This window comes from Primulina tabacum, chromosome 17, assembly GCF_025594145.1.
Source record: "Primulina tabacum isolate GXHZ01 chromosome 17, ASM2559414v2, whole genome shotgun sequence".
Taxonomy (NCBI): domain Eukaryota; kingdom Viridiplantae; phylum Streptophyta; class Magnoliopsida; order Lamiales; family Gesneriaceae; genus Primulina; species Primulina tabacum.
In genome coordinates, this window is record NC_134566.1 from 29,805,223 (window position 1) to 29,825,799 (window position 20,577).

The 20,577-nt window shown below is 34.3% G+C and overlaps 2 protein-coding genes and 2 pseudogenes across 3 annotated transcripts; all 4 read right to left on the reverse strand.

Moving 5' to 3' along the window:
* Positions 1-673: 673 nt before the first annotated feature.
* On the reverse strand, positions 674-3,132 carry LOC142530818 (putative hexokinase-like 2 protein). Of its 2 annotated transcripts, XM_075636667.1 has the most exons (9): positions 2,763-3,130; positions 2,502-2,658; positions 2,235-2,414; positions 2,080-2,154; positions 1,837-1,992; positions 1,675-1,773; positions 1,445-1,575; positions 1,231-1,312; positions 674-1,011 (listed from the first exon to the last, which is right to left on the reverse strand). In XM_075636667.1, exons 1-9 carry the CDS (start codon positions 3,050-3,052, stop codon positions 685-687), a joined length of 1,497 nt encoding a protein of 498 aa, XP_075492782.1. In that variant the 5' UTR covers positions 3,053-3,130; the 3' UTR covers positions 674-684. The 2 variants fall into 2 exon arrangements, with proteins under 2 accessions (XP_075492782.1, XP_075492781.1); XM_075636666.1 differs by having other exon boundaries at positions 1,675-1,992; positions 2,763-3,132.
* A 365-nt stretch (positions 3,133-3,497) lies between these two features.
* Positions 3,498-5,330, reverse strand: LOC142530823 (COMPASS-like H3K4 histone methylase component WDR5A; annotated as a pseudogene).
* Positions 5,331-5,450: 120 nt separating this feature from the next.
* LOC142530677 (pentatricopeptide repeat-containing protein At1g71420-like) lies at positions 5,451-8,639 on the reverse strand (annotated as a pseudogene).
* LOC142530822 (auxin-responsive protein IAA9-like) lies at positions 8,284-13,802 on the reverse strand. Its single transcript, XM_075636670.1, has 5 exons — positions 13,213-13,802; positions 12,872-13,098; positions 12,660-12,801; positions 8,806-8,867; positions 8,284-8,686 (listed from the first exon to the last, which is right to left on the reverse strand). Exons 1-5 carry the CDS (start codon positions 13,800-13,802, stop codon positions 8,649-8,651), a joined length of 1,059 nt encoding a protein of 352 aa, XP_075492785.1. The 3' UTR covers positions 8,284-8,648.
* Between the last annotated feature and the right edge of the window lie 6,775 nt (positions 13,803-20,577).

Consider the following 20,577-nt stretch of genomic DNA (forward strand, 5'->3'; position numbering starts at 1 on the left):
TGAGTTTGACTTGATTGTGATTTTCTTAATTATAAAAAAATTGAAAAATCCAGATTTTTTTTAAAAAAAATTATTATTTTTTTGGTTATTTACAGACTGAAATAATCAATTTTTATTTTGATCTTATAAAATCAACCAATAAAATCTTTTCACAAGATTTTTGTCATAAGTACAAAATAATATGTCATTATTTTATGGAAATTAGGTAATCGAAGTTTAAATTTGTTGGGTTACAATAATTGTTCGTGTTTAGTAAAACAATCGAAATGTGACGTTTGTGATATTATACGATTTTAAAAAATTTGAGTTGTGATATTATTAACAATTATAATTTTTGATAAAACGAAAAACGATAGCTCTTATAATATTTTATTAATTTTGAATTAGTAAATTTTTTTAAAAAAAAAATAGAATTAGTTGGTTTTGCCAAAAGTGGTCAAACAGGGGGTGACTGACCTGACGTAGATTTACATGAGTGGTGTCGCTTTTTACAGCAGCCCACTTAAACTTCTTAATTGGCTTATTAGCAATTTACCCCCTTTTAATTACATTCACTGAAAAGACTATAATGACCTCCTTGCGCATTCCTAAACTCAATACGGGAACGGGACCACAACAGTAAACCTTAGCCAAGTCGAATGAATTATGTCAAATATATTTCATGCGATAAAAACATCGTACGCATCAGTGCTGTGCAGTGTATTGTGTTTGCGCAGCAGCCAAGAAAATGGAGCCAGCCCCAGAACCACCGTGCGAGTGTTCGATGATCACATTATCCGAAAGCTCGCTTCCCAGCATTTCCCACACACTGCTGTGCAGATAGTTTCCAAATATACGATAATGTTCGTATAGCCCTCCTTCCATCGTTATCACGCTCCTCTTGTTCGCGAGTCTGCCCTGTTTCTTAACGATTCCGACTATTCCAGCTCCGACCAATCGAGCTCCACGTTCGACTACAATGTCACATACCTCTGCTACTATTTCCCTAGCCATCGGACTTGAATCGTTTATCTGAAACCAGCTCATATTAGCTAGTGTTGGTATAAATATTACTTTTAATAAGATATCTCTAGCAATCTCATCTCATTCCATCCTCCCAATATGCAACGTGAACATCTTAAATATCAATTTCGGCGGTTAGACCTCGCCATTGTACTCCGCTCGATTGCGACTCCTTTAATCAAATAACAATTCAAGAAACTAAGGAAAGAAACACATATAACAGAGCACCTCAAAGACTTCCTTCAGCTTCTCAGTCACTACTTCATAATCCTCAGATGTATCTTGGTGCATTGCAGCCATATCAGGTGACCTGAATACAATTGAATGAAGAACTCTTGAGTTTCATTTTTAATATATACTTCTAAAAAACCTGAAGTCTCGACCCTAAATTATTTGAATTCATTAATATATAATCAAATTTACTTATCAGTCTCTGTATTACTTTAACAAGTAAGGAATGGCTAGTTTAGGTGGCACACAGTCTCCGAATAAAGCAGTTTCCCGAGCCATCTTCAACAGTACTCTCCTAACAATCTCTCCCAAGTACATTCCAGAAATAAGCTTCTCAAAAATCTGGAAAGCATACCAAGAATTCAACTATATATGATTGAATATTATGACAAACATTAAATAATATTGTAGTTTCGGAAAAATTTAACTCCTAAATATTACTCGGTGTCCCGGATTCGTGCTTTCAACATCCAAGGAGACGTCGAACTCTGTTAATGGAAGATGGGAGGACGTATAGTTTCCCCATTGCATGTTAACAACCTGACAAGAATTAAGCTCACTCAGTCTGAATATTGTTTGATTATTGGTTCCGAATTTGCTTACCGTTTCCGAAGAATTCGGTTGTTGTGCTAGGAGTTTTGAGGCTTGCTGGGGCGATTCAATGTAAGAAACATCTGTTGCCATGCCTAAAGTCACAGCAGCGACACTTTCTTTGCTGTAGTATCTTCCACCAGCCAAATTTCCAATTGTATCATCAACCTACATATCCCACTCACACAACCAAATATTTTACCCGAATATTTGCAATGCAGCTAAAATGGATCAAGAATTGAATTCCTAACTTACGAGTGCAAAAACTTGCATGTTTAAACCGTTCTTCTCTAAGGACTTGTTGATTTGGTCTCTCAATTCCCTGCCAACCTGATCATTTATATACACGCAGACATACATTACGTTCCATTGCGATAATCAAATCGAACCGTCTAATTAGAATACTCAACGGTGGCGTCGACTGACAAATCTTTCGATTCAAAGTTGATTGTAGAGGTGAACGCCGCAGCTTGATCCGCCGGAAACGACACCGTAAATCCCAGTTTATGTTCTCTTGATCTTGCCTCGCCTTCTTTTGCATGTATCGAAACGAATTTCGCCAGCTCAAGGGAGATGAAATCTAGTAGTTCCTGATAATTCAAGTTTGATAAGTAAGGATCAAGTGCTTGGGTGAAATCCCATTAGTTTTTAGGCTTAAAATTCGGGACATGGCATACCTTGCTAGAATTAGCATCCGCCATTACAGAAGAAGGAATTTGAACCTCTTGGCGTTGCAGTTCAGATACAGGCTCATTCTTGCCGTCTAATTTGGCTCGCAACATTACAAAATTTGTTCCCCGCAGGTATATGCCGTAATATGTTCCTTTTTCATCCCTGTCACGCATGGATATTATTTATATCGTATATTAATGATGTTAAAAATTATAAACACTTTGAAATACAAATATTATATTAGTTTTAATCTAAAATTTGTTTACCCTGAGGGAAGTGGTGCCTGATAGGAGACGAACAATGGCAGTGGGGGTCTGCTGTCGCCATCCGTAATATCAACGGCTAGTGCCCTCTGCATTTCAGACGCCAATTCATTGGCGATGTGCCAAAGCTTCGCGACAGGTGTGGCGCAATCTGTAGCGAACTTTCGCAGTATTCGCTGCGCATGCCTCAACCGCCGCTCACTGCGATGCTTCCAATGCCGTGCTAACAGAGCTGCCCCAACTACCGCCGCAGCCGTAGTCACGGCCGCAGCCACCACCACTTCCTTCTTCATATCTGCCGCTGCTGGTTGTTTTGATCAGTAAATTCGACGTGGAAAGATTCAAGTCCCATTTTGTTATGGAAGCCATGAAAGTTGAAACAGAAAACACGACTTTGGTGTTAACAAGCTTAGTAAACGGCTTGTGATCGGATCCGATTTTAACGTCTTGCATTTCGCACTTCATCTTGATTGGAGAACACGTGTTGAATTTGTTATATATATATATATATATATATATATATATATAAAACCTTGTAATTTTATCCAACAGCCCAGGAACACATTGAACGTCGTTTGGTTCATGAAATGCGATAAGAAAAGAATGTTTGATCAAAATGATGAGAAAAAAAAAATCGAGAATAAATGAAATAGTGTAATAAAATAAATGTTGTTTGGCATAATTTTAAAATAATAGATTAATTTCGTGTGTTGCCTTGCAATTACAAAGACCGAATTAGTAGTATATTTTTACATTAACTGAATAAATAATTATTCAGGAACACTACAGTCTTGCAACCCTGTCCAGTTCCTCCTCTAATCTAGATTCAGGAATGTTTACCAGATATAACTATGTTACAAAATTCTAGCAACAAAACTAAATCAATCCTCCGCCTAAGTCCAAATCTTGACCGTCTTGTCGTTTCCAAGAGCGCTAGATGCGATCATATTTTCAGTCGGGTGGCATGACACGGATAACACCACATCCATATGGCCTTCGAGCTTCTGAACAATTTTCCGGGACTGGAGCTCCCACAAGTACACACAATTGTCCTCAGATCCACTAACAATGTACTTCCCATTTGTTATGGAGAATGTTGAAGAAATGCAGTATTTCGAGTTGACATGGCCCGTGTATGTTTTCAGAAATTTGCCGGTGGACAGGTTCCAAAGCCGCTGCAAGCAAAAGATTCAATGTTACACGGTAGAGAACTCGACAAAATCGATGCAATGCAATGCAGGTTCAAAAGACTGAGTGAACGCACATTCTGTCTTACATATTGGGTAGCAATTTTAAAAAGTTCTCAGTCGAGGGAAGAATGTGTATACCATCACACTTGGCGAGTCATACCTGCTTGTTTGCCAACTGTGAATAAATTTAACCTCACACGAAAATAAATAAATCTGCAAAGGATGCACAGAACTTTATATTCACTAAGCAGACAGGGTATGAATCGGGGGTGATAAACTCTTGGTTCCACAGTCCAAGAAAAATGAACCAATATGGAACATACAAAGTAATAAAATAGTAGTAATTTTCTTCAAGCCAATATGTTTTCTCTTCACTTAGTTACTCGAAATATGTTCTAAGCCTCAAACATATCAAGTTGTGCCCTGTTCTAACCAAGATAAAAAATTTACAAGTTATACTCAGTTCGATCTCAACTAAATCAATTAAGGTTGCACTTGGGAAGATTGATAGGTTTGAAATCAACGGATTTCGATTAATTTTATATAAACATGCACTTCTTTAAACAACAAAATTAGATTTGATTACATGTGAAATTCATCCCAGCACAACCTGAAGTATTAATATCAAGAAAATTTAGAACCAAGTTTCCCAACAGAAGATTGAGAGAAGCTCACCAAAGTATTATCCAGAGTTCCGACTAGGATAAATTTCCCGTTGGGTGAAAACTTGACAAAACTAACAGGCGGATGCTCATCATCAATGAGAGTCTTCATACAATGTCCAGTGGTAGTATCCCAAATCCTGCAAAGCCCGTCATAACTACTCGAAACAATAATCGACCCGTCCAAATTGAAATTAACCGCCGTTACAGGGTCGGAATGCGCGGGGAGGACCCTTCAAGCATTTCCCCGACTTAACATCCCAAATGCGGACGGTTTCGTCGAATGAACCCGAGGCCAGCATGTTGGACTGGGGGTTAAAGTTGACGCAGAACACGTAGTTGGAGTGGCCGGTCAGGGATTTTGATGTGGGACCCACTCGTGACGTCCCAGATGCGGATGGTGCAGTCATCGGAGGTGGTAGCGAGGAAGCGGTTGTCGGAGGAGAAGTCGAGATCGGAGATCCCGAGCTCATGGCCATGGAATTCGTGGTGGGTGGTGGTGGGAGAGGAGACGAGGTAGGTGCGGGCGGTCTTGTCGGCGGAACCGGAGGCGAGGACGCTGCCGTCGGGAGAAAATTTGACGCTTGAGACGGCGCGTTTGTGGGAGCTCATTGTGTGCCTGAGACTGTAAGGTTTAAACGATACAGCTGCGTCCTCCGCCATTGATGACATTCAGAGCTTTTTGGTGGTGGTTATATTTTATACGCCACCATCTAGTCTAAAATGTGGCACCACTGGTGAGTGGTGAGCTTACCAGACCGGATCCATCCGAAATCGAGTCGGGTTTAGTCCGGTTTAACATTGAACAAAATCTAGTATCGATATTAAACTGGATCAGATCGGATCGGACGGGATTGCTTAAAACAGGATCCTATAACAGGTTTGGAACTTAAGTAGCAAAAACATGACATGCATTAAACACTCCTCGTATGATCTCTGAAAGTATCGGGGCATTCAAATTTCATCGAAGGGTTACGAAACAAATCCGGCACCAGTAGTTATTGCAAGAGCAAGCTTCATCCTTAAAATGATGGAACCGGTTAGCATCTCTTTCCATGATAATCTCTTTTCTAACCCCAAAGCGGTTCATTTTATTCCTTATCAAACCTCCTTCATCAAAAGTATAGCTTGAGCAATAAATATTTGAGATCATAACATATCCTAGGGAATTTTCAGGATACAATTCCTTTAACTTTGATGATGCTAAGTTGGCCATATGAGTTTCTTCATGTTTTCGGCATGCTCCAAGAAAAGCACTCCAAACAACGAGATCCGATTCCATTGGCATTTTTGTTATAAAGCATAATGATCGAGTTGAGGAACGAGCTCCATATTTCTCGAACATGGTTTCGAATATCTCAGTTCCTTCTTTCACCATGGCTGCACGCCGAGAGCAATGCAACAATTGTCGTGTCATCTGGCGCAACATCCATTTGTTCAAAGAAATTCAGTGCTGCTTCGGCATCACCATGTACTGCATAAGCCTTCAACACTGAATTCCAAGAGATGATATCTCTAAATAGCATTTCGTGAAATACTTGCTTTGCGTCATCTATAGAACCACATCGAGTATAAGCATGAATAAGAGCATTATTGAGCACTAAAAAATTCACAAAGCCTACTTGAATCACCTGAGAACGCATGGCTGCGGCATGCCTCTCTGTCACAAGATTCGAACAAGCCTCCAATAAAATGGAAAAAAACGTAACAATCTGGACTCAAGTCCTCCCCACTCATCTGATTGTAAAGGAGAAGAGCTTGGGGCCCTATCAGAAAAATATTGTCATGATTCCAGTCCATAAAACAACATCCCGATGCAAACCAGTTGTCTCCAAGAACAACATATAACAATCACTAACCTCTCCAACTACACTGGAATAAGCTTTTATTAAAGCAGTCGCAATCCCAACATCCAGTCCCAAGCCTATTTTCAGGCCAATACAATGCAATTGCCAGCAACACAAGGACCCCATAATAATATCAAGTCCACACAAGGAAGAATTTAAGCTCAAGAACATGGTGCGATCAAAACCAATACCAACACGAAACATTCTTCTAAACAAAGAAATGGCTTTATCAATTTGTCCATGCATTCCAAACCCTGCAATCATTGAATTATAGGTAACAAGATTGAGAGTGTCAATTTCTTCGAATACGTTACAAGCCTCAGCACCCGAATTGGAACCATTCTTCCAATACATTGCCACCAAAGCATTACCGCACCACACGTAAATCCAACCCTCGAAACCTGTTTTCAAAGCAAGCCCGTGTACTTTGAACACCGTGTTTATAATCACAAACCGAAATCACGCGTGCATATACAAAATCATTGGGTTTAATATGAAATAACATCTCCGAAAACAAGCCAAAGCGTTCTTCCACATCCCGTGCTGCGTTTACCCTGAAAAACAGTTAATCTGTAAATATTGTAACAAACACTAACGTCTCAGGAGTATTTTCTGTGTGCGGGTCGAATAGTTTTTGAGCGCGAAACTCTGGTCCTGATCACACGTATAAAAAATATTAATTTTTATGTCAAAAATATTATTTTTCGCTCAAATATGGATCGAATCAACTCATTTCATGTCAAAAGTTACCTACTCAAATATCATATGATTATTTTTAATTTTTTAATTCTAAATAATAGAGTTAGTCATGATTTCTTTTACAAAATAATGATCTTCAATTCGATTATAAATTATTGGATAGAATAATTGTCTTTGTCTGTTAGAGCTATCGAACCTTAATGCTTGAGTTGCTGTGCGGTTTAAAAGATTTGAGTTGCACCATTACTACTAGCTATAGCTTTTGGTAAAGCGACAAGCGCTCGGTCCTACAATTGGTATCAGAGCCAATGTCACGGGTTCGATTCTCATTGATTGCAATGAGTGCAATTATTGGGAGGGAGATTGTTGGATGCAATAATTGTCCTTGCTTGGTAGAGCGATCGAACCGTGGTGCTTGAGCTGCTGTGCGATTTAAAAGATTTGAGTTGCACTATTATCACGAGCTATAACTTTTAGTAAAACGGCAAGCGTTCGGTCATACATAAATATTAATCTAAAATAATATATAAATAAATTAATTGTGATTTATCCTATTCGGATTAGTTAATTGAGAAAAATGGTTCTGAAAAAAAATATTTAGCGATAATAAAATTACTAGTAAATGTATGAAATGAGATTTTCATATCAAATATGAATGTTGAGTACCAAAAGCGATTATTCTAAGCACCCTCGCCTCTCGGCATTAGGATGTATATTATATAGATTAATTAATAATAATTGATAATTCCATAGAAAATTTAGAAACATTTATATTCTGTGTATAGATATTATGTTGTACGTGGTATAAGATAATCGAAGAATGCATATTTGTGATATAAATAATAAAAGAATTGATAATTATACAAAAATTATGTTGTATAATTAATTACATATTATTTCATATATTAGTTAAATATAAATTAAACAATCAATAATCATTCTATCAACCACTATCATCAATAAAATATATTGTTTTTTTCAAAAAAAAATATTTATTTCGGCCCCACTTTAAATCATTTATTTTGATTTAAAAAAACATACCACCCCACTATATATAATTTATTTTGATTAAAAATAGACTTAGAAATATGGAAATTATGTAAATTTCCAAAGTTCAACTGGAATCATAATTATAACAAACACATAGTAGACCACAGTTCATTACCTGTAACATTTTTACAAGTTATTCCAACCTGACACATCAAACATCAAATTCGTTCATACAGAACACACACATGCAACTTAGTTTTTCAAACAATTTGACACAGTGTTGCTAAAGGGGCTGACGAAGAGGGGAAGGAAACAGTACAAATATAACATGAAGTTGTCGGAGACACAACGCACGCAAGAACACATGAGAATACAAGCAATACCAAACATATCATTGCATCGAGTTAAAGCATTCGACTGCTTCTTTCTGTTTGTCCTTTTGGGTTGGTATTCCACCATCAATTGTGAAGACAGAAAGCAGCAATCAGCCATGGTCGGATGCTAGTTTGGGCTTTTAGATTTTTCCATGGTCCGGGGAGCTGTAGAGTGAACGAATCATGTTTACAGTCCTAAATGCATCCAGAGTGGAACAGAAAACCAATGTTTCAAATAGTTTGTTCCCTTCTAAAAACCGATGACAGAAACAAAAATTTCTCACCCAAACCAATAGCATCAGAGCCTTTCATGATTTTGAGTCTCTTGCAAGAAATGATGAACATCCTAAAACAGTAACAGTTGTCAATACCATGAAAAAATTGGGGTGCATAATGTATAATATATGAGAACAATTCATGCAAGTTAAAATGGATAATGCTAACAGTCAAGCCATTAATCAAATGTTCTCACAAAAGTATGCAGTTGAAAGATAAAACAAACCAATTCTGGAAGATATGGAAGTTTTTCTGGCTGAATGAGTAGATGCACGGGAGTGAGGTTAAAATTTTAGCCATCGCCAATCTAAAAAAATTCCTTCAAGATGTAACATTATGTCATTTTTTTGCAGATATTTGTCTCATGTCACCAATGATTATTATTGATGCATTGAAGTATCACATTTTACAAACAAAGTAAAAATAAAAAATATCAGATCTCGAAAAACTTCTGACTTCTGGAATTTATGGCCTTGCATTCAGCAGATCAAATATTTAACTTTTAGTGCAAAAAATTCAAGTGGCGTTGCATTTCATTTTGCTGCAGGTTGGTAAAATCCTTGATAGCAGACATAACCTATATAACCATGAACATGGACAGAGCTTCAATTAAACCGAGAGAACAGCCACGAAGTACACAGAGTAGTTTCCTTGGCATGAATTAATTCTGGTAGTAATTGCCACAAGCAGATACTCATGATTCCTGTCAAACTTCTCACTCAGTGTTCACAAATCTTAAATAAATTGATTTTGACGACTGAAATCAAACATTGTTATGGTTGATGACACTCAGCCAATTACCATCGTACTTGGTCGCAGGCTTATGGAGAAGACCAATGTATTTGGATCCAGGCTTATGAAGAAGAAAATGAGTTCTTAGTCATTGCAATGTACTATGCTAGTGCGGGAATGCAAGGTATCTTTTAAGGATGTTATTCAACACCAGTATAGCTGTAACAGAAGGCAAGTATTTGTTCTTTCCAACATGCAGAAAATAAAGAATAAGCAGGAGGCATGTAAGAACAAACTCCATGGCATATGGATATTAGGACAACTATCGCAGTTTTGTAGCATGTCTAGTTAGCAAACAAAGGAAAACTCTGTAATTTTTTATTTGATGGTTGTGTCGACTTGATACTTTTTTCCATTTCAGTACCAATAGCGTAGAGTTACTTAGTGTTACTCAGGGATTGTAATGGGTCGGTACCACTAGGACCCAAGACCTGGCCCATTAATGCTTTTAAGGATACATATCTACCCTACCCGACCCGACCCGACCCATTAAACTTAAACCCGTACCCGAATTTAACAGGTTGGACATGTTAGACCCACCAAAGAATTATATTTATACTATGTTTTGACATATTCAGATTTTAATTAACATAATCACAACAAAAAATAAATAAAGTAGTTCAAATTAAGACTTATAACAAAATTAACGCAGTCAAATTAATTATTTAAAACATTCTTCATGAAGTTCTTTCTCATCACCAAATATTGTCTTAATTTTTATATATAAATAAACATAAAGAATGAGAAAATTTTGTTAAATGACATTGTTTTATATATTATTGTTAAAGTATAATTAAAAATATATTTATCATCCGCATAACTTTGGACTTTACAAATATAAAAAAGCACTGTTAGTCTGCTACATTACTAAGAGCACCCACAATGGGGTGTTATAATGCCCATTTAACACTCCTCTCAATTGTAAGTGGCCATTAGAGAGAGGGCATTCAAAACATTTGAACGCCCCTCTCTCATTTTTTTTAAAATTTTTGCAATTGCATGAGCCACAAAACGCGCGGGACGGCTTTTTGGATTAAATTTTTTTTATTTTTCTTTTTCACGCGGGCCCACGTGTATTTGAAATACACTTTTTTTTGTTAATTTTTTAATTTTTTCTTAATGGTTGGATTTGTTTTTTAAAAAAAAAAAATCATTTATAACCGTTGTAAATTTTCAATTTCTATTTTTTTAAAATATTTAATTAAATTCGAATTAAATTATAAAAAATTCAAAAAATTTGTAACGACTGGTTTCAATTCTCTTCTATAAATACCCACAAATGTGTACACATATTTTCATTCCAACTCACTATACTCTCCAATTCTAATCTCTAATATTATCCCATCTATTTTTTTTAAGTTTCAAAAATCTTATTTTCTATCCGAAATGGATGAAAATAATAAGGCATTTTTTACAAATTTCTTGAATTCTACAAACAACCCGCAAGAATATCCATATTCCCAAAATCCAAAAATTATCAATAACCACATCAATTTCCAAATATGATGTTTCCTCCCCCAAAATCTTCAAGGTTTTGGAAATTCTATGAATCATCTGAATTATTTCCCTCGAGGTCCATATCAACCGCTTCGAGTCGAATATTGGCAAAACATGAGTCATCCGTATTTCACGCCGCCGGTTGTTCATGGATATAGTACCCCGCACACAAATGTTATGCCTTTCACATCTCCGATGTCGAATGAACCTGCAACTCTGAGTTTTGTCCCGGAGACGCAACTTTCCGATCGTGAATCCCCAATTGAGGTGGTCAATTTAGAAAAAGCGGTTTCAAATGTCTAGGGTTCAAGAAAGCGTTCAAGTTGGACAAAGATTGAAGGCGAGGTCTTAGCGAGAAGTTTTGTCACTATCAGCGATGATCCAATAATCGGCAATGATCAATAGGCGGATGCTTTTTGGGGACGTGTTGCAAGCTACTACAATGAGAATCGTCCCACATGTTGAAACACCAGAAGTGCAAATGTCATACGGTCACATTGGCACAATACAATCCAAAAGAAGGTATATCGATTCAACGCAAATTATAATAGTATTTACAGTTCATATCGAAGTGGTCACAGTAACGAAGATATGTTGAGCTTTGCGTACGAAAAACTTAGGTATATTGTGGATTTTGAGAAGATGGATATTCTTGCGGGTTGTTTCTAGAATTCAAGAAATTTGTAAAAAATGTCTTATTATTTTCATCCATTTCGGATAGAAAATAAGATTTTTGAAACTTTAAAAAAAATAGATATGAGAATATTAGAGAGTAGAATTGGAGAGTGTAGTGAGTTGGAATGAAAATATGTTTACATATCTGTGGGTATTTATAGAAGAGAATTGAAACTAGCCGTTAAATAGCCGTTAAATAGCCGTTAAAATTTTTTTTTGATTTTTTATAATTTAATTGGAATTTAATTAAATATTTAAAAAAATAAAAAATAGAAATTTAGTTATAAATGAAAACAAACAAAAAATTAAAAAAAAAAAACAAATCCAACCCATAAGAAAAAGGAAAAATTAATAAAATTAACAAAAAAAATTTATTTCAAATACGCATGGGCCCGCATGAGAAAGAAAAATAAAAAAAATTAATCCAAAATGCATGGGGCCCGCATGGGGCGGCTGCCCCACTCGTTTTGTGGCGCCTGCCAATTACAAAAATAAAAAAATGAGAGAGTGACGTTCAAACATTTGAACTCTTCTCTCTCTTGTAAGTGGGCATTATAATGCACACTCACAATGGAGAGGGGTGTTAAATGGACATTATATTTAGGGTGCTCTGATATATTATACACACACATACATATATATATATTAGTATTAAAACCCTGACGGATAGGGTACAGAACGGACCCAACCCGTACCCCTAAGGACCCAAAATGTAACAGTTGTACGGGACCCAAGGCCCATTTTTTCGGACCCATACTGGCCCCAATCACGCCGGGTGGGGTATGGACTAGACCCAAACTCATTGTCATCCCTACTCACTCATCTTCCATTTATTAAAAAAAAAAACCTGCAAAACACAATAAATTTCATACATATAAATGCAGAAAAGTAAGCTTACTCCCATGGCACATCTCCAACAAGCATCCAATCACCATCCTTGTCCTCATATGTCAGCACATAATCTGGTCCATGCAGAAGATCCTTCAACTTACTCTCATTCAGCATCTCCTTACTTGGGGTTCCATTGGACCCACATTGTCCTGAAACAAGAATACTCTCCTAGAACCTGTAAAGGCTAAAGAAAGAACCTACACTGAATTAACAGCTTACCTATGGTGAAACAACCGAACATTTTCTCCAATCCAGTGGAAAGTTCTTGATAGGAGGAATATGTTCTCAGATCCACTTTTCTCAGATAAGGAGCAGTAGCCATGCTGACCTTGACAAATAAAGCACCAGGTCCTGGTTTACCATCAACCTCATCATTGTTCTTTGAGGTTGTGGTCAAAGTATTCTTCCTATAAGATCTGATAGGAGGCCAACCAACAACCTGTGCCCTGCAACACGACATGACAATAACAGAGACAAGCACCATTGAATAAAACCACCTCACTCAACCATAATTATCTAAATCATTTCCTAAACTTTCCCCGTGAAATTTTAGCACTTACTTAGCAGCAGGTGCACTGTTGGTGTTAGAGTCAATAACCTTCTTATTGCATTCCTTGGATGTTTTTGCAGGTATATCTGGCATAACATTTGTCCCAGTATTACCAGCTAATTTTGAGTGTCCAGAATCAGAACCTGCAGGATTGAACATCCAATTTCCCACACCAAACAAGGAACTTTTCGATTCTGATAATTCATTGGCAGTGTCACAGAATCCTCTTTTACTCCCAGAAACAACTATTTTTTGTGACAATGAGCAGACCCCATCCTTCGACGGAACTAAAGGAAATAATTGCTTTTCATCAAGCTTCCCCATGCTGGTCAGGTTAATGTCTGAATCTCGTTCGGGGGATTGTGATCCAGGAAGACCAAGCCTCAATTCTGTCGCCTTCAGAGTTAAATTCTTCTTGGTTTCCTGGGTTACATCAGAAACTGCAGAGCTGTCCACCGAGGAACAATCAGTCAGTCCCAGGTAATTGCGCTCTTTCAACCCCAGGCCATTCTGAGAGATAGATTCAGTTGATGCTGAAGAAGCCATCAAAGAAACATTACAATGACTTTGATCCTCACTGCCCAACAATGGTGGAGACATAAAATCGAAACTTTTTTATGATGTTGTGTAAATCTGCAACACAACAACTGTTCAGTTGTCACACTTTATTGATTCAAATAACCGAACTCCGAAGACCTATCATCTGGCAAAATCTTGACACTTTACCACAGGGATCTGGGAAACAATTGTTTCATGTGTATGTTATGTAAACAAGAAAATGCTTTTTAAAACCAATAATTAAAGTATACTATGCGAACAAACAGTTCAATAAAAAGATTCAAAACACAAACAGCTCACAAATTTTAAAAATATCCAGTCGCCAAAGCAGAAAAAGGTTCGCAGACGAAAAGGCAACACACTGTTTTCTTCTCATTTTGTTTGACAAACAAGAGGAACTGCATTCAGGTGGGAAATCGATAGCAACACAAGATTCAAAAAAATACATGTAAAACTTTTCATCAAAGTATTACTCTTTAAGTTTTGCAAGGAAAAATTGATAGATAAAAACGAAAATATAAACAGCAGAAATCATAGCCTACAAGAAAGAGTGGCCAAGCAAAAGGGGTTACAGGGCCATTGTCTCCCTTCTGTATTAAATTTTTATGTCCCTTCTTTTCAATTTTCTCGTAGATTTATATATTTATGCTTATTAAATATGCAAAAAAAAAAAAAAAAAAGATTTCAAATCCTAAACTTCAATAGTTTTTGGTCCATCTGTACGCCAAATTTCTGGCTTCACAACCTCACAGCAAGAGAAACACTAACACAGATAATAAAATAAAGAAACAAAATTACAAAACGCAGAGAACTTTAACCAACATAAAATCAAAGAAGATCCACATTTCGGCTCCCATAAAACACATGCTAATTATTAAGAACAAACATAAACCATACACCCAGGATTACTAGATCTCAGCTCAATTTTCAGCACACCTAACCCAAATCAAACAAAAAGAAAACGGAAAAGTTACATTTGCATAACAACAAAAATACATAACAGAAAACCGGATATCGAAGCGCCAGGGACTCACAACGCAGCTTAGAAACAGATTATGATCGAGAATTTCGAATAACTGTATGAAAAGCAGGGAACGCAAAGCTGAGAGAATTTCTCAAGGTCCCTCCATCTAGTAGAAAAAGCCAAGAACAAAAACATGAGGGGGAGCTTTGTTTTTTTTATTCGGCCAAGAAACTCAAAGCGCAGAATCACAGTGAAACTACGAAAGTGCCCCTCGTTTGTATTTTCTGACATAGTCTGATCAACGACTGGGATTGGTTGCTGCCAGTTAATCGCGGCCGTCGAAGTAAAATAATTGCTTCTGTTTTTTTCCCTGTACATGCTAATGTTTTTTTGGTGGTAAATAGGACGAAATCATATGTTATATTCAGTATTTTAAATCACATATATTTTATTTAAACGAGTTTTGTTTATATAAATTATTTAAAATTAAAAGTACTAAATACCATGAAAAACAAAATATAATTAATCATTTTCATCTATTTTTATTAAAAACCGTCAATATATTATTTTAAAAATAGATTAATAGAATTGTTTATCAATGATTAATTATATATTGTTCATTCATAATGTTAAATATGTTTAATTTTTAATAATTTGTGCAAACGGAACTTGTTTGAACAAAATGTGAGTACGGTTTGGAGCACAAAAATATAGCTGAGGATTTCGTCTTATATAAATAATGGAGTAGGTCTCTTGTGGAGACGGTTTCACGAATCTTTATATGTGAGACAGGTCGACTCTACCGATATTCACAATAAAAATTAATACTCTTAACATAAAGAGTAGTACTTTTCATGGATGACCAATATAAGATATATGTCTCACAAAATATGACATGTGAGACCATTACACATGTTTTTGCCTAAATAAAGATAATAAATTGTAAAAATGGCGAATATGCCATTCTTAACAAGATATATCTAGAATGAATTATGGAGTATCTTCATCTTAAAATGTAGCCTTTTGATATGCAATTTTTTAAGCTTAAATCACCTAGAATTGATTGTTGCATGGGTCGACTTCTCCTACAGTAGATAATATTACACTTATTTATCATTCTATAAATATATATAATATATATATATATATACTCACACACACGTGTGTGTGAAGTAGTTTATAAGTTTAGAGAGGTTCTACACTCACAAAACTAGAAATCGGTTGGATTTAAGTTCTCCACAAGAAGCTGTGAGGGAAAATAAGTTCTCGGAAAAAGGTTGAGTTCATGATGCCTATTTACATCTACTTCTAATTTGTCAAAGGATCACGTGTATTTGTAGTTTTCATTTTTGTTTTAACACGTGACAGCCAAAAATGTCGATATTGTTCGTAGTTGCAAACTAATTGAGAATGCATATATGAATATTTCATTTGGATTTACAAGTATAAGATTTTTCATAAAAATTAATATATCTCAGAGTCGATTTTATAATATAGATATTTGACCCGTCTCAAATCATGAAAAATTGTTATTTTTTACGTTATTAATATAACTTTTTCATGTTAATTATGAATATAGTCAGGGACGGATCCAGAAATTAAAGTTGAGGTGGACTTAAACTTAATATAATAAGTTAATTTATATATATATATATATATATATATGTATCAAATATGAGATATTAATATGAAAATAGTTAGAAAAATGGCATTGTTTTTTTAAAAAAAAAAAACCTATTGTTCCTAATGTATTCGAAATAGGAGAGTTAATTTTCAAAAAATAAGTTTAATCAATAGCATTTTTCAAAATTTATATATTATTTAAATTAATATTTAACCTGTGTAATATAAGACAAGTTTCATTTAGATTCAAAATTTACATTTTAAAACTAGTTTTAATATATTTTAAATGTACTTTCAAAATTAAATTTTATTAAATAAAATAATTGATAAAATAAATTTATCACTTTTATGAGTTATTTGCACCAAACTCCTTTTGAAATATCGAAATTCTACATTATTCACTGTGAATGTTAAATAGGTATTTTAGATATTAACTTTTATGAGTTATTTGTACCGTGATATCTTTTAAAAAAATTAGACTGTGCTTAAATCTCTATATATTTTTACCAAAAAAAATTAGAATTGGCTCGAATCTCTATAACTACTTGTAAAAAAAAATTGGACTGGGCTAAAGCCTAGGACGGGTCAAATATAGTTCCGTCCCTGAATATAGTCAACTCATCGCCCGGGTAATTTTGAGACTGACTTACTTTAACTTGTCATAATTTTTATATTTGATTTAAAAAAAAAGGCAAGTGACGGATACATGGATTATCTCTTTTATCTCATCTTGAAATCTTAAAGTTCAGTTATACAATTTCAAAGAAAACTTATAAAAAAAATCTTAACTCGACCGACGAAAAGAATGCCGAAAAATAATACTATAATTTTTTATTAATATATTTAAGTAGCTGATTTTGTATATTTTATACATAAAAAAAAATAAGAAATAAAGGAGGGGGGTGGGGGGGACAGAGAAAAACAAGGAGTTGGAATATTGATAATTCGTGAGGGGACAAGAAAGCAGCAATTGAACTTGTTTTGCCGGGTGGTGACTGACTCGGACTCTCATCATAACCACTCCCCTTTATTCTAATCCACTCTCCTTTTATTTTATTAATTAATTGAATAGATATATTGTGAGATAGTCTCACGAATCTTTATATGTGAAAAAGTTTCACGAATCTTTATCTGTGAGACGGATTAACCCTATCTATATTCACAATAAAAAGTTATACTCTTAGCATAAAAAGTGATACTTTTTCATGGATGACTCAACTAAAATATTCTTCTCATAAAATACGACCCGTGAGACCGTCTCACACAAATTTTTGTCTTAATTATTAGTCAAACCATTTTATTTTATTGCTATTTCTATTTTAATTATGATATACATAGTATTATAAAAGGCAAAAGCTCGTGTGAGGCGGGCGGTCTCACGGATCATATTTTGTGATACAGATCTCTTATTTGGTTCATCAATAAAAAAGTATTACTTTTTATGCTAAGAGTATTAATTTTTATTGTGAATATCGGTAGGATTGACTCATCTCACAGATAAAGATTCGTGAGACCATCTCACAAGAGACCTACTCATTCTAAAATTTCGATTATATAAGATTAGAAATTTGAGTTACAAATATTTTACTAGGTAAGGCTTTTTTTAAAATGTAAGACCTGAAATTCAAAGCAAGTTGTGAATTTTTGTGGATACACATGTGTTGTGTATAATAATATTATTTTTTAAAATTGGAATAATATTAAATTTAGTATTCACATTAACTTGACGTACGCTTTGTTGCAAGGGAATCATTATTAGCTGCCAATTACCTTTGCACGCTTGCTCCCCATTCCTCTTCATTATAGACAACCAACCTCAATTAATGCTACAAATATTATATTAGGGGGTGTACATTCCGTTCGGTTCGGATTGAAACAAAAGTATTACAAAAAATCAAGGTTTTAAAAAACGTGAATCGTCCTGAAGTGCGGATGTCGAGTTTCAAGTTTTTCAAAGTTTAAGTGAGATTAGTACATGCTTAAGTGTGAAAAAATATTTTTTATTTTTAGTATAATTGTAATTATCTCAAACCAATAAATAGATAAAATACTACATAAATATGATAAATTTAAGTCTGATACATTAATTATCATATTTATAAAAGCAAAAATCACAAAATTGCAATATTTATTTGTTTTTGTAACTAGAACACATTAAAAAAATGCAAAATATTTGTCGAATCATTATCAGACATGCTTAATCATAATTAAAATTAAAAAATAAACATCTAAATTATAAACCTAATTTATTATTTAAAAATAAAAAGACATATCTTCAAATAAAAAAATTTAAAAATAAATAGATGCGATTAATTGTGCTTAAATACACTTAATTAAACACTTTAATTCCGCTTAATTCGGTCAAACTACAGTTTAACCGCTTTTTTCCGCTTTTCTCCGGAGCGAGGCGTTTTTGTCGAGCTTCACGCTTAAGCAGGATTTTTAGAACACTGCAAAAAATTATTGACCAAAACCCGACTCAAAACCTGAAAACTCTAAATCTGAACCCGAAACAACTTAGCCAACATGACCAACCCGATTTATTTTTTTGTTATGCTACATTAATACATTATTTTTTATTTTAACAATATGATTATCTAAATAGGTCGGGTTGGTTGCAATTTTCACCGTGCATGATATTTTATTTATATATATATATGTGTGTGTGTGTGTATGTGTGTGTATATACACACACAAAATATACACACACAAAAATTCTCTGAACAAGTCGGTGGGTTTGAGTTGAAGGGTGAACTAACTCTTAATTCAGGTCAGTCTGAACTCAATCCAACACAAAAAAAAAAAAAAAAAATGGGTCCAACTTTTGTGTCCGACCCAATCTAAACCGAACTCGAAAACCATAACCCTTACCTAGTATTTTTCGAGTGGGTTAGGACTGGGTTGCCAGGTCGGATAATATTTGACATCCTACATAAACGAGTCGATTTCTAAAAAAATTAGGTATGAGATTGTTCTAAATTTGTTGAATTTCAATCTCGATCTCAAAATGGTTTATCTAATTCTTATTAGTTATTACTAGCATGAATCATTGAATGCCATAATCTTATAAAATCTCTACCTGGAATTCTGAATTCGTCTCCGAAATGAAAAGCAGAATACATGTATTAAAAACAGAATGTAACCAAATTTGAAGCTAAAATGTTAACTAACCATCCACCTTGACCAAAAATTAACATTTCGAGGGTTGTTGCATGAGCTAAAGGTGAGCAAATGTGGTTTTATACGCTTGTATGATGCGGTGGATAACATATTAAAATTAGTCGTATTTGTTTTGTACGTGACTCAAGTTCAACAAAGGAATATTATTTTGAAGTCATGTGTCATTGTTTAGTTTGAAGTATATTGATTTATCATTCTTATATTATGTATCATTCATCATCTCATCAATGAGACAACCGTTGCCTATTATACTTCAAATATTGAAATTATCGGGGAAATTTACATTTTGGTAATGTATATTTGTCTTTTGAAAATTTGATCATCTATGTTGTCAAATTTTACTTTTTAGTTTTTTTATTTTATATTTTCTGTAATTTTAGTCTTTTTTCTTATGTACAATTGATATAACATCGATGCGGTCATGTGCGAAGTTAGAATCTTAGTTAATTGTAGACAACAACATAGTATAATTAATATATAAATTAAGCATCACAAGAATATTTGATTTTTTCGAGTTTTCATGTTTTGAAATATTTGTACAATAACTTCATTATCGACTGTTATAAATATTTCATTATCCACAGTAGACTAATGAGACTATCATATATCTAATTATCAATCATTTGATTCAAAACACATTCTCTACGATAGCAACCAGTAGAATTAATATGAATTATATTATTATTAGATTATTTATTTAAAAGTAATTCGTTATGATTATATAGTAGTGTATGAAATATTTTTTTCAAAAATAAAAATGAAACTATATAACATATGACATTCTAGTTTTTACATAAAATTTCAAAATCATAAGTATTATTTGAATGAGCATCATTGCATGTACACAAAAATTATCATGATATCGTCCTACGGAATAATTTTATGGGACAAAACTTTTTTCTGACACGACTTATGAAAAATATTATTTTTTAATATTAAAATATTATTTTTTATTTTATATATGTTACGGATCGAGCTGTGACATATTATCAATGGATAAGATAATAATAAATTTTATTGAAAATGTTTTGGACGATCTACGTTATGACG